We start from the raw sequence: 13152 nt of genomic DNA, 5'->3' as shown, positions 1-13152 counted from the left end.
CTTTTACAATTGTACATTTTAAACATATTTTTATGATTTATGTGATAAGAATATGATCACAGATTTTTATGAATACAAAATTTATTTCAGACTACCCTTTCTGGTTCTTTGTGTACAAATATTCTCATTTTTGTGGCTACTGGTTTCCTTTTGTAGTTATTTTCCTTTTGTGTACTTTACTTGCTTTGTGATGAGATCATTTTCAGTTGAGGCTGTATTATTTTTCCTATGGGAATACCATCTCCTTGACTTTTTGAAGAATGCCAGCACATAAAGGGAGAATAAAAATGGATCCCATTCCCATGTGGCACACAGGTTTGGGGATTTGGTCCTACACAAGGTAGTAACTTTTACCCACCCAGAGCCCCTAAGAGAAAAGTTTTCTAGCTGCCTCTGTAGGCTTGCAGGAAGCGTTTTCTAGCCCCCATTTCACTGTCTGAAAGCATTTCTAGTGTCCCTGCTTCAGTGAGTTCAGCTGCAATTTCCTTCTGCGGGTCCAAATCCTAGTGTCAAGTCCTAGTGAGGGCATTAAAACTCCAAACTTAAGCCCTGATCTTAGAACTAAGACTTGCCTCCCACCCTCCACCCCATGACCCCAGCTGCTCAGTTTAGCTTGAGCTTTTGCTTATGCTTAACTTAGATTTCCCTCTTCGGTCTGACATCTAGGAATTTCCCTTTCTTTCTTGAATCTGAATGTTTATAAATCTATTTGCTATGTTTATGCAGCATATCTGTGTTTTTAAAATAGCAAAAGTAGGAGAAGTGATGTCCATATCAGCTCAGTATGTCATTTTACCCACAGGAAAAATAATACAGCCTCAACTGAAACGGGCTCATCACAGAGCAGTCATTTAAAATTTATAAAACAAAAAACAATTAGGCCCAAGACTTCCTAATGAAGCCCTTTTTAAAAATGTCACACTTCAGTGAGGTATTTCTTTCTGATAAAAAAATTATTTAAAAACTCACATGTTATAGTATAAGAGAATAAAGGTACAAATGTTTAAGGTTAAGCATTTTAGAGATGAATACTTACATACACATTATTTTATATGTGATTTATATTATTTCTATTTACAGATAAATACTTATTTAAAGTTACTAACTTGGATAGAAATATATGGACACTTATGTATATATTCTTCCCCTTCTGCTAAAAATCTGTCATTTGATTTGAATTTATATCTCCAATATTTTAGTCTCTCAATAAAATTTTGCTTCTTAAGCAGCATTTTGATCCATGCTGTTTTTACAATCAGTTGACATATCTATGTCAAATCATGTTTTTGTGAAACACTATGAACTGTTACATTAAGTGTCTTTTCAGTATTTAAATACACTACACTAAGTGTCTTTTCAGTATTTAAATTGTATGTATATTTTGTTGAAATGCTAGGTTATTTATTATTTTTTAAACAAGAGACTGTAGGCACTTAATTGTAGTACACTGCATGCACATTTTGATGTAACTCATCGTGGCATATTGTGATATTATTGAGATACGATATAATTTTGTGATGTAATTCATGTTATATTCATATAATTTGTGATTTTTATAATTATGTAGATGTTTTATGAAACTTGCTTTCTGCAAGTTTTTAGTCCTGAAACAATTTAGTTTATAATAACTTAACAGTTTTCTATTTAAGATATCACATGGTAGAAAGGCATTTATTTTAATAATGCTATTTACTTAATTTTCATTCTCTTTTATGATTTCTTAATTGCTGTTTATTGTTGCATTTTAATTGTCTGTGTAGAGCTTCAAGTGTCTACACAGGAGGCATCTTTCTTGTTAGGATTATAATCATTCTCAGTACAATATTGAGTTCGGCTGAGAGCAGGCAGTAAGTACCTCAAGGGGCTTTCCCTTGGAGCCCTGCTAATCACTACAGCTCTCTTGCTCTAGCCTTTCTCGCTATATTTACCAAAGAAAATGAACTCGCTTGTTACTCCCTTCCCTTGCAAATACCAGACATCACCATTGTATGAGTGGTAGGTGTAGAAAAACACTTCTTTTTCTTCCCTGTTTGATGTTATATATTCTAGAAACTCAGGAGGTTTCTTTTCCATTTTAAGCTTAGTTTTGCCTGTCCTTTATTTGAGCGAATGGTAAAGGTTAGAGATTTCTGTGGAGTTCTGAAAAGAGAATAAAGCACACACAAGACATGTTTTGATAAATACTAGAGAAGATGCACTAAGAGCCTGCAGAATTGCCCACAGAGACATACAAGATGGAGAGGGGAGGTGTCCTTAAGCAAGCAATCACTCACACACTGCTACACAATCTTGGTCGACTCGAGCAATTTTTCATTTCAGACAATATTGGAATGAAATGTAATAGATTAGAAAATTTACTATATTCCAGGACATGGCAACTTTTTACTATGGGCTTGTAGACTTTTCTGCTTACTGTGTCCACAGGAGTTTTATTATTTCGGTAGTTCAAAATAGGAACCTAAATTGCCCCTGATGTAACATACACCTATTATGTAACTATTATTATTATATTTAGCTTGATATTTCCAGACATTCTTGTCCCAATTCATAAACACTTCATTAAAACTAATATTTGCTACTTATATTATGGCTTAATGGTTGTATATGTACACATATGTTCACATGTATCAAATATAACTATATAATATTTTATAACTGCCCAGATAAGACTAAGAGGTTAATAAACATATTTTTAATAAGGGTCCCTCTTTAATTGAAAATAAAGAAAAAAGTATTAACTTTCATTTTTACATTAGTATAGTATGCTAACTTTTTCAAAGAATGGTTCATTCTCTCAGCTAATGTAGTTATACACCATTTGGTCAGAATGTTATAGAACTCATTACTATAGCTAAAGTAAATCAGTCTTTTCATTTTTCACTTGTGCATGCCTCTATGTTTCATAATATTTATAAGCTACAGATGTAATGCATCCCTTGGTGTTAACATGATTTGTTATTAGGTGAGCATGTACAACAAATAAAGTTGCATTTCTAAAAATAAACTTGGAAGAAAATATTGAGACTTTAATTAATTTCATTAGGGCTTTGTACATTTTTTATAATTAAACAGAAAAATTTGAATATAGTGAGTATTTTAAGACTTATCTGGGTTCAAACTTTAGATTATTTAAAAATTCAGAATAAAACCCTTGACAGAATTCATTTCTGAATTAGATGCAAAGGTGGATCTGAACGCACTTTAGTTTTAAAGGGTTGCTATTTCTAGTGCTGTATATTTTTAAATTAACACACTAGTTGGGCAATGGGGTGAAAGTGTTTCTGTTATAAAATAAAAAGCCTTTAAATGTGGTTTATCCTCTGTGCATTTGTAGGCTTTTAGATAAGTGCCTTATAAACATCCGGCTACAGTGAACCTGGTGGGCATTTAAAGACGTTTATAGGGTCACCACATATAGACTAGATAATGGATACTTCCAGAAGTCATTAAAATTGCTTAATGCCAAGGAAATCAACAGAGAAGCCAAGAAAAATAACCTTCTATCTTGACAGTGGGACATTACTGGAATAAACAATGTACCTTGCAGATACAGGGGCCAAAACAAGGATCCTCATTTTTGCTCCCTAACCCACTGCAGTTACAGGCTTTGCAGTCTGGGTAGCCAGCGTAGCCCCTGGCACACCGATCACAGCTCACACCTCCAAAACCAGTTTTGCAATGACAGGATCCAGGTGCCAAACCTAAAGAAAGATGAGCCACATATCAACATTTCTAAAACAAGTACATAATTTAGTTCGTAAAGTTTTAATGATAGTAACCTTTAAAAGGCTATTTTGACACAAAAATAGATTTTTGATATACACCAATAAAGAAAAGTTAAAAGCAAAGAGCAGAGGGTTTAATTAAAAGCTTTCTATGATTAGGTGAACATAGCATCTTCTAAGTGTCAATAAAAATATTAAAAATGTAAACAAGAAAGATGAAATCTCAAAGCATCTACCAAATTACGGCTATAGAAAACAATGACCAACGAGTAATTTCCACAAACACTAATGCTGATGACGCGACATTGAGAAGAATAAGCAGTAACGAATGCAAAACTAGTGGCTCACGAAACAAGCCTGCTCCACCAGACTATCACAGCCTGGGAATAAAGACATATTACTTAAAATAACAGTTTAACAATGATACTCTAAGAACATGCCACTGGCAGTATTACTAAAGAAAATAAAGGTGTTCATTGGAATTGATATTTTGGGGATAAGAAGCAATAGATGAGGGGAATGAAAAGTTTAAATTTACCTTTTTAACAAAGAGAAATACAAAACACAATGTTTATTCATGTCTTTGATTAAAAAATAGAAATAATACAGGATGAATACAACTAACAGACATTCAAAATCTGGAGAGAGATAAAAGCAAATCAGTAATATATATAGTCCATCAGAAAGAAGAAAGGAGGAGGGAAAAAAAGGCAAGGAAACATTAGGGAGAGAAAGCAAAAAGCAGAATGACAGAATTAGTGTCAGAAATGCATATTAAATATATACTAATGAGTTAAGCAGTCTTACTGTTCTTATTAAAAACATAAACATGTAATGTGCACAAGAGACACACAAAATGAACAGGAATATCACAAATAAAAGAAAATGAATGTGTGTCAAGAAAGCATATGGAAAAGAAAGAAAAAAGTTGTGAAATATTAATTAGGGCCAAAGTAAAACTCAAATAAACTAGGTTCAATAAGACAAGCTCTCATTTTACGTTGATAAAAATATAATAAAAACATGACTTAAATTATTATGTTCATGCTTCAAATAAGCACTAATTATCAGTACAAAAATATGTAGACAACAAAATATATTGGAAACAAAAAGTTTAAAAGTCAATGGCTGAAAATGATGCTAACTCATCTTAAGTATTTACAGATGAAGTAAGAAAAAACAGAAAATTTGAATAATCTAATAACGTCAAATTACATATTATGTGGTATATAACTAATATTTACCAAAGTTTATGATTGACTAATCTACAAAAAATATTCAATTATCAAAGCAGAAATTATCTAAGGCTTATTTTCTTAACATAAATTACTACTTTTAGTGTATCAAATGCCACAAAAATCAGGAATAAATTAATTCTGAATATCAAACATGATGAGAGAATTTTAAGCAAAATTCAACTATTCTAAAAATTAATGCCTAAATATTTCTCTTTAATAAATCTTGGGTTAAAGAAAAAATCAAGACTTCAATTAAAAATAAATTGCTATCTAGGTAGAATATAATAGCAGTAAAAAAGGAACTTAATGTTTGTTGGGTATCGAAAAACTGTACCCAAAAGTAAACTTACAGGCTTAAATAGTCTATCACTTTAAAAAATACAGATAAATTAAAATTTAATTCATTTAAGTATAAAAAGAGAAACTATAAACACCACAGGAAATAAAGAGATTTAAAAAAAAAAGAAAAGCAAGCAAAAGGAAACTGTAAACAAAGCTAATCAAGGGTATCAAAAGAGGACAAATTATCAAAGAACTACCACAAACATGTTTTAATGCTAGTTAATTTTTTTTATTATTATACTTTAAGTTCTGGAATACATGTGCAGAACATCCAGGTTTGTCACATAGGTATGCACGTGCCATGGTGGTTTGCTGCAGCCATCAACCTGTCATCTACATTAGGTATTTCTTCTAATGCTGTTCCTCCCCTAGACCCCCACCCACCAACAGGCCCTGGTGTGTGATGTTCCCCTCCCTGTGTTCATGTGTTCTCATTGTTCAGCTCCCACTTAGGAGTGAGGACATGCAGTGTTTGGTTTTCTGTAATGCTAGTTAATTTTTACAGACTGTTTTCAAAACTTGAAACTCTTATGGTCATATAAAAATGGAGAGCTATGTAATTCAATTTATGAAGCTAATTTTAACTTGATACCCAAATGTGAAAAACGATAACCCAAAATGAACAAAACTGCTAAGATTCAAATAGCACTTATCTTATGGTAGTCATTATACTTAGCATTACACAAAACACAGGGGTTAATTCAGTTAGTACTCAAAACATGTATATGAGATAGACATTATCATTTCTTCCGTTTCACAGATGAGGTAACCAAGGCACGGAGAAATTAAATGATTTGCCAAAGGAGCACAACTGGTGGGTGTCTGAGTCACAGGCAATTTAACTTATGAATCCAGATGAGCAAAACACCAAACTGAATCCTAAAGTACATTAAAAGGATCCTCTATGATGTCCAAGTAGAGCATACTCTGGTAATATAAATATTGTTTGATACTAATAAGTTCATTTCTAATAGATTACCCAATAGACCAAATGGAAAATAAATCTGATAATTTTAATAAAGTTTGCAAAGGCATTAAATAGTTTAACATTTATTTCTGATATTAAAATTTCCAGAAATTGAGGCTAAATGTAGAAGTACTTCATGTATTAAACAATGCCTATCTTAACTTTTATTTCTGGAAGTACTGTAGACTAGATGTCCAAAAAACCCCTCCTGTTCAGAACACTTGAAGATACAGAATAAAATTAAACGTAGAAAAATAGATAGGTAGGTAGGTAGGTAGACAGATCGAAAGATAGATGGCAGATAATAGAATGGTTGCGCTGGTATGAATAAGGAAACCCCTCGGAGATGAGAAACTACAAAATTGACTTCTAGAAAGGTTACGTCATTCTTTAAAACAATGTCTTTCCTGGAGTTGACTGGCAAATTCTGATGACTAGACTACAGTTCATGGAGCATGGTTTTACAGAAGCACAACAAAAAATTCTAGGTCCTATATAACGTAGGTCATTATCACATAACTTCATGTAAATTCAACGCTTCTGAAAGAACAAACTAAGAAATACATATGCACGCATACATCCAGAAAACACACACATACACACTTATGAAACACATAAGAAAATGAAGTACATATGAAAAAGAGTTAGAAGAGAAATAAAAATGCAGACTCAGACTCAGATAACAGAGTGCTTCTACCAGATTCAGAAAATAAAATAAATATATTTAATATGTCTAAAGAGCTGAAAGTAATACTAAATGTAAATGAGTAAAAAAGAGTATTGGAAAACAAACTGTAGTTTGAAAATTTCCTTATGAAATATAACAAAATAAATTCTAGATGGGTTAAAAAATTAAGCATTATAAAATGAAATCATACAAATAAAGAAAACAAATACATTTTTCTAATCTTGGGCTAGATGAGAGTTCTAGGATTATAAAGCATGTAAGAAATACAACAAAAATATCAAAATATATAATAATCATGGCATGGTATCATTATTACAAGTAAAGAATTTTACCTGAACTTTGATAGCTGATTACATAAAATTGTTGAAGTTTTGTGCATTAGAAATTATCAACAGTAGTGAGACACAAAGCAAATCTGAAAACTGATTATTAAAAAACGACATACTATCACTGTTTTTAATATTTAAAGCGCTTTTACAAATCTACGAGGGAGAAAACTTCCTTCTACCAAAAGAAAATGAAGAAAACTAAAAGAAAAATCAGAAAAGAAATACATTGTATTTTCCTGGTAATCAAATTAATGCCAGTAATACACTAAAATATCCTTTTCTACTATCTAGTTATGTAATCTGATGAGGAAGTGCAAACCATAAGACCACATCTTACACTCTTTCCTAAATAAGTTATCAGAGTAAGCATGAAGATAAAAATGACCTACAAATATGTGTCCAATTTTGCAATTCGAGCCCGTATCAAATAATATGTCTCTAATTACAGTATTACAATCTTGATTATTATATTTCTATTTTTAAATTATAAGCATTAATTATTGGTCCGGAGCTATAACTGTGAAAATCTTTGAAAAGATTTCGAAGACATGTAATTGACAGACACTGACAAGTGGCGAAGAATGTAGGGATGATAGTCTTTTCACATCTTATATAGTAGGACCTCAAGAGAAAGTCTAAATGTAGTCAATGATGAAATAGACATGTAAGCTCTCTTGAACATGATAAAGATATCATAGAAGAAACCATAATAAAAATGTATGGATGGCAGAAGGAAGGAGGGAGGTGTTGTGAATGATACATTTCTTCACCTTTCAAGACGGAGAGTCAATAGGCAATATGTAATGGTGATGAAAGTACTGATAAGAATATCATTTAGATATTAAAGGTAACTCACTAAAAAACTGAATTAGAAAAAAGGCTCAATATTTTTAAATTTGGAAGTAACACTGGGATAAATAGGTTGAAGAAGACACTTATTATTTTATTTCTTTACTATTAAGAATTTATTTTGCTATGTATTGTTTTTATAATAATTGAAAAACAATTATATGGAAAAATTATTATTAAAGGATTGGTTACAATAAACAAAAATTTGAAACAATCTTAATGTCCATATAAAGTTGAGAGGGTAAATAATTATGGCACGACCATATAATAATGTGTTATTTAGGTGCTGAAACCAGACTTCAGAGAAAGTTTTCATAGATTTTTGGGGAAACTCATCACATAAAGTTAAGAGGAGCAATATCAGAAATTTTTGTATGCATTATGACAGAAATATATGAAAATGTTAATAGTGGTATCTCTCCTGAATTACCACTGAATTGTATATTTATTTTTCTACTTTTCCATTTTTATTCTGTGATCACATACTCATTATTCAAAAAAGGGTAGGGAAGAGTTAAATGGTATTAATGAAAACAACATTGTGATTTACTTGTAACCACAAAAAGAAAAGAAGGCTTAAAACGAAAAGTGAGCTCAGTAATTCATCATTTGACTATCAAAACTTATCCGTTTTTTAATATTTCAAAATTTAGTCTACATGTAATGCTCAGATTGATAAACCTACAGTTTTATAAAGAAAGCAGGTAATAAGAATTGTACCTAAGAAACATTGCTGGTGTTTTAACGCTAAAGTCATTAGGGAAAAAAAAACTATATTGTAGCCTTGATTAATTTTAGTCTTTCTAGAGAAGTGTCCCAGTGCATTCTATGAATTTCCTACTTAAACTTGGTGAGCAACTGCCCTGGAAGTAGCTCCCAAACGCTTTATATCAAGGAGTTATGTTGGCATTTGATTCCTTAATGTTTGGAGTTCATGAATTTCATTCCTCAAAGGAAGTGTTTAGCTTAAATTAGTGTCAGCCTCTTTCTGTTCATTAATTCATGATTACTACCTTCTTAGTCCTTTATGAACACTTCTTGCTTTCTATATTATTGCCTACATCTCAATGTGTGAGTTCTATTTGCTTTTCCCACTACAGCACACATATTCCTCAGTGAATGCTGGCATTTCGTGCTAGAACTCATAGAAGCTACAAACAATCTAATAAATAACACGATATGAAAAAATGACATATACCACAGATTTGTGATTCACTCTCTCTCTCTTTCTGTGTATGTGCGTGTGTGTGTGTGTGTGTATCTCAAAATAAATAATTCAACTCTTCTTGCTATGAAAACATTATAATTAAACATGAAATTAATTATTGAGATGAATTTAAAAACTGCTTCCTGGAGGGAACGCTAATACACTGATAGATTAAAGAATAAATTTATTACATGAATGACATTTACTGCAAAATATTCTTCTGAAAATAATCATATTTGGGTTTTAGTTTTCCTTTTATCAGAGCAGTGACATTCTGCTGCAGCTCTCACCTCGTCGAGCATGTTTCTCATCCTTGACACAGACTTCATTTGAAGAACCAATTGGATCGCAATGACATGGCTGGCATGGCCTTGGATAATTTGGAGATACCTAACAAAAACATTAAAATGAATTTAACCAAGTGTAATAAAAACAGCAATATTTTTCATTTCAGCAAACTTTTATGACAAAGTAGTTTTAATAATACAAAGCAGCAAATTATTGAGAAAATTATAAAAATTACCTTTAATACATGTTTATAATTTCTAAAATCCAGTTCTTTCACATGCTTACACAAAAGTAAAGATAGTAGAATAATAAACTCCTATATATTTGTACTTAGATTCAATAATTATTGATATTTTCATGTTTTATTCCTTCTTATCTTGTATATATAGTATATCAACACAGCTAGTTTACTTAAACAAGCCTACACTGTGTTCATATACTGTATATACAAGATTTATTTTCCAGATGTAATAGGAAAAAAACAAAAAAAACAAATTATTTGCCCAAGAAATGCCCACCTATTAAATATAGCTTTCATATGTATATATATCTAGGCTTAATTTACAAATGAAAACTTGTTTGCTACTACAAATCAGAGTGTTAAAATTAGACTTATTTATATACCTGACCGAATCTCAATTAACTAAGTTCACAGATCAGTTTCAAAATCATCATTTGTTTAAGACACATTCATTCATTCCCCCATTATGAAGTTAGGACTGTGCACAGAATAGGCAAGGCATATTTTATATACACATATAAATTAAATGTTATTAAGTGGAAAAATCTAAAATCAAATTTTAAGACAATAATTTTATGAACATCATACAGATAAATTCTTTAGCTGTTAAACTGCAATTCACAAAATTTGCATAACAATACCCTTCCCAGGCTTAACTGATCCCTTTATTGTATATTCACTCAGGAGATTCTAGGAAATTCAGTGGAAAGCAACTGCTGGTAAACTGAACAAGGTGAGAAGAGTTTTTAGGTGCTACCAACCATAAAGTAAAGAGAATTTGGACTTTAAGTTAACTACATTAGAAATGTTTGCCGAATACCTGGAGTTTTCCATTAATCTGTCCTAACAAAGTATGAAAGTAAACTTTCATGACTTCATGGTGATCACTCAGCAAGTTTATTACTAATTAGAACCAATTCAAAATCTTCAGAGGAGCATAACAGAAACCAGTGTCTCTGCATTGTATTCTCCAAAATGTCCTGTAGAGATGATAATTTACAGTAGTCCTCACCTCATCTGTAGTTTTGCTGTCTGAGGTTTCAGTTATCATGGTTAACCACAGTTCAAAAATATTAAAGGAAAACTCCAGAAATAAATAATTGAAAAGTTTTAATTTGCATGCCTTTTTGAATAGTGTGGTGAAATCTTGGGCCATCTTGCTCTGTCTCACCAGGGATATGAATCATCCCCTTGTCCAGCATATCTATGCTGTATAGACACTACCCTCCTGTTAATCACTCAGTCTCATCATAGGTACCAGATAGAAAAAACATAGTATATATAGGTTTGGTACTATCTGTGATTTCAGGTATCAACTGGGGTTCCTGGAACATATCCTCTGTGAATAAAGGAGGACTACTGTATTAGATATACAGGAAAGAAACAGGAAAATGTTGTCCTTATTAAAAAAAGAAGTTGATAAAAGCAGATCCTGAGGTGACCCAGATATTGAAATTAGCATACAAGGAAGTCAACGTAAGTTCTGTAAATATGTCCAAGAATATAAAGGAAACAATGTTTATAATGAGTGAAGGCATGGAGTATTTCAGGGAGAAATGGAAGCTCTAAGGAACATAAGAACTTCAGAAAGCTGAAAAGTAAAATACCTCAATTTAATAATTCACTGGATACGCTTAACATCAGGTAGAGATGATAGGAGGAAGAGTAGTCAACCTAATGACTACTTTTGTAGTCATCTGGCCATAGGCCAGGATTTGGTCCACAGGCCAAAGTTTTCTCAAACATGGTGCAATTGTTAAAAGTAAATATAATGAGAATTTATTTATTTATTTATTTTTATTTATTTTTGAGATAGGGTCTCGCTCTCTCGCCCAGGCTGAAGTGCACTGGTGCAAGCTTGACCCACTGCAACCTCACTTCCTGGGTTCAAGCTATTCTCCTGCCTCAGTCTCCTGAGTAGGTGATATTACAGCTGCCTGCCACCATGCCTGGCTAAATTTTGTATTTTTAATAGAGACGGGGTTTCACTGTGTTGACCAGGTTGGTCTTGAACACCTGACCACAAGTGACTCGCCCGCCTTGGCCTTCCAAAGTACTGGGATTACAGGTGTGAGACACTGTGCCCAGCCTAATGAGAATATTTTAAAATCAGCTAGTAAATTAAAGATACATTATATGTAGACCAAAGTGTAATGACAGATAAACGGGAAATGATCCAATCTAAAGGACAGAGAAAGAAAAAATAATTAATTAGCACTGCCTCAGATACAATCAACACCCTAGCACACATGCAGTTGGAGTCCTAGAAAGAGAAGGAAAAACATTGGTCAAAAAACAGGTTTTAAAAAAATAGCCTAAAAAAAAAAATAAAAATAAAAAAATAGCCTAAAATTTCCTAAATGTGGAATAAAATCTCAATTTGTAGTTCCTAGAAGCTTTGTGAATCAAGCAAGGTAAGCTTGAAAGCCAAACATAGACACATCATAGTTTAACTCTGAGGTTGGAAAACTTTTCTGTAAAGGGCCAGATAGTAAAATAAGCCATATAAAGACTCTCTTCATTCCTCCTCCTCTTCTTCTCCCTGCTAGTTCTCTTCATTCTCCCATTCTTCTACTTCTTCTTTTAACAAACCTTTACAAATGTAAAAACATCCTTTGCTTACAGGTCACATAAATATAGGCCATGAGTCAGATTTGGTCTACAGGCCAAACTTTTTTCATACATGGTATAACTGTCAAAAGGCAGATATAAAAAAATTTGAAATCATCAAGTGGATTAAAGATATATATAGAACAAAGAAAAAAAAATGGCTATGTTGTCATGAGAATGAATGAAATCCAGAAAATAATGGTGCCACATCTTTAAAGTGCTAAACAAAGAAGAAAACGCACACCTCTGTAACTATGATGAAAATATCCTTCAATAATGAAAGTAGATTAAAGACATTTTCAGATAAAGGGAAGTTGAGAAAATTGGTCACCAGCGGCTCTGCACCACCAAAAAAAAAAAAAAAGCTAAAGGAAATTTTTCAAGCAGGAGGGCAATATACATAAGATAAAACCACAGAGTATGGAAAATGAGAAAGGCATGGTTAATGTAAATTTTTTTCCTTCTTTTCATTTCTTTAAGACTGTTTTTGTAGTTTTGTGACTTCAAACAAAAACTACAAAATTGTATTGTTGGCTTACAAATTATGTGCAATATATGAAAACAATAGTCCAAAAGATAGAATTGTATCTATCACTATATCAAGAGCTTAAAATACTACCATCTCACACTGGTCAGAACGGCTATTACTGAAAGTCAAAAATAACAGA

The 13152-nt window shown here is 32.0% G+C and overlaps 1 protein-coding gene across 2 annotated transcripts in view; it reads right to left on the bottom strand.

Moving 5' to 3' along the window:
* The window catches only part of LAMA2 (laminin subunit alpha 2), a 625547-nt gene that overhangs the window by 343022 nt on the left and 269373 nt on the right, over window positions 1–13152 (bottom strand). For both annotated transcript variants that reach the window (XM_055263701.2, XM_055263709.2), the window contains exons 9-10: window positions 9636–9735; window positions 3541–3701 (exon numbers count right to left, since the gene is read on the bottom strand). In XM_055263701.2, coding sequence (XP_055119676.2) covers window positions 3541–3701; window positions 9636–9735 — 261 coding nt within the window. The remainder of the gene's footprint in view (window positions 1–3540; window positions 3702–9635; window positions 9736–13152) is intronic.

This window comes from Symphalangus syndactylus, chromosome 2 (assembly GCF_028878055.3).
Source record: "Symphalangus syndactylus isolate Jambi chromosome 2, NHGRI_mSymSyn1-v2.1_pri, whole genome shotgun sequence".
Taxonomy (NCBI): Eukaryota; Metazoa; Chordata; class Mammalia; order Primates; family Hylobatidae; genus Symphalangus; species Symphalangus syndactylus.
This window is presented reverse-complemented; position numbering and strand designations above follow the sequence as displayed.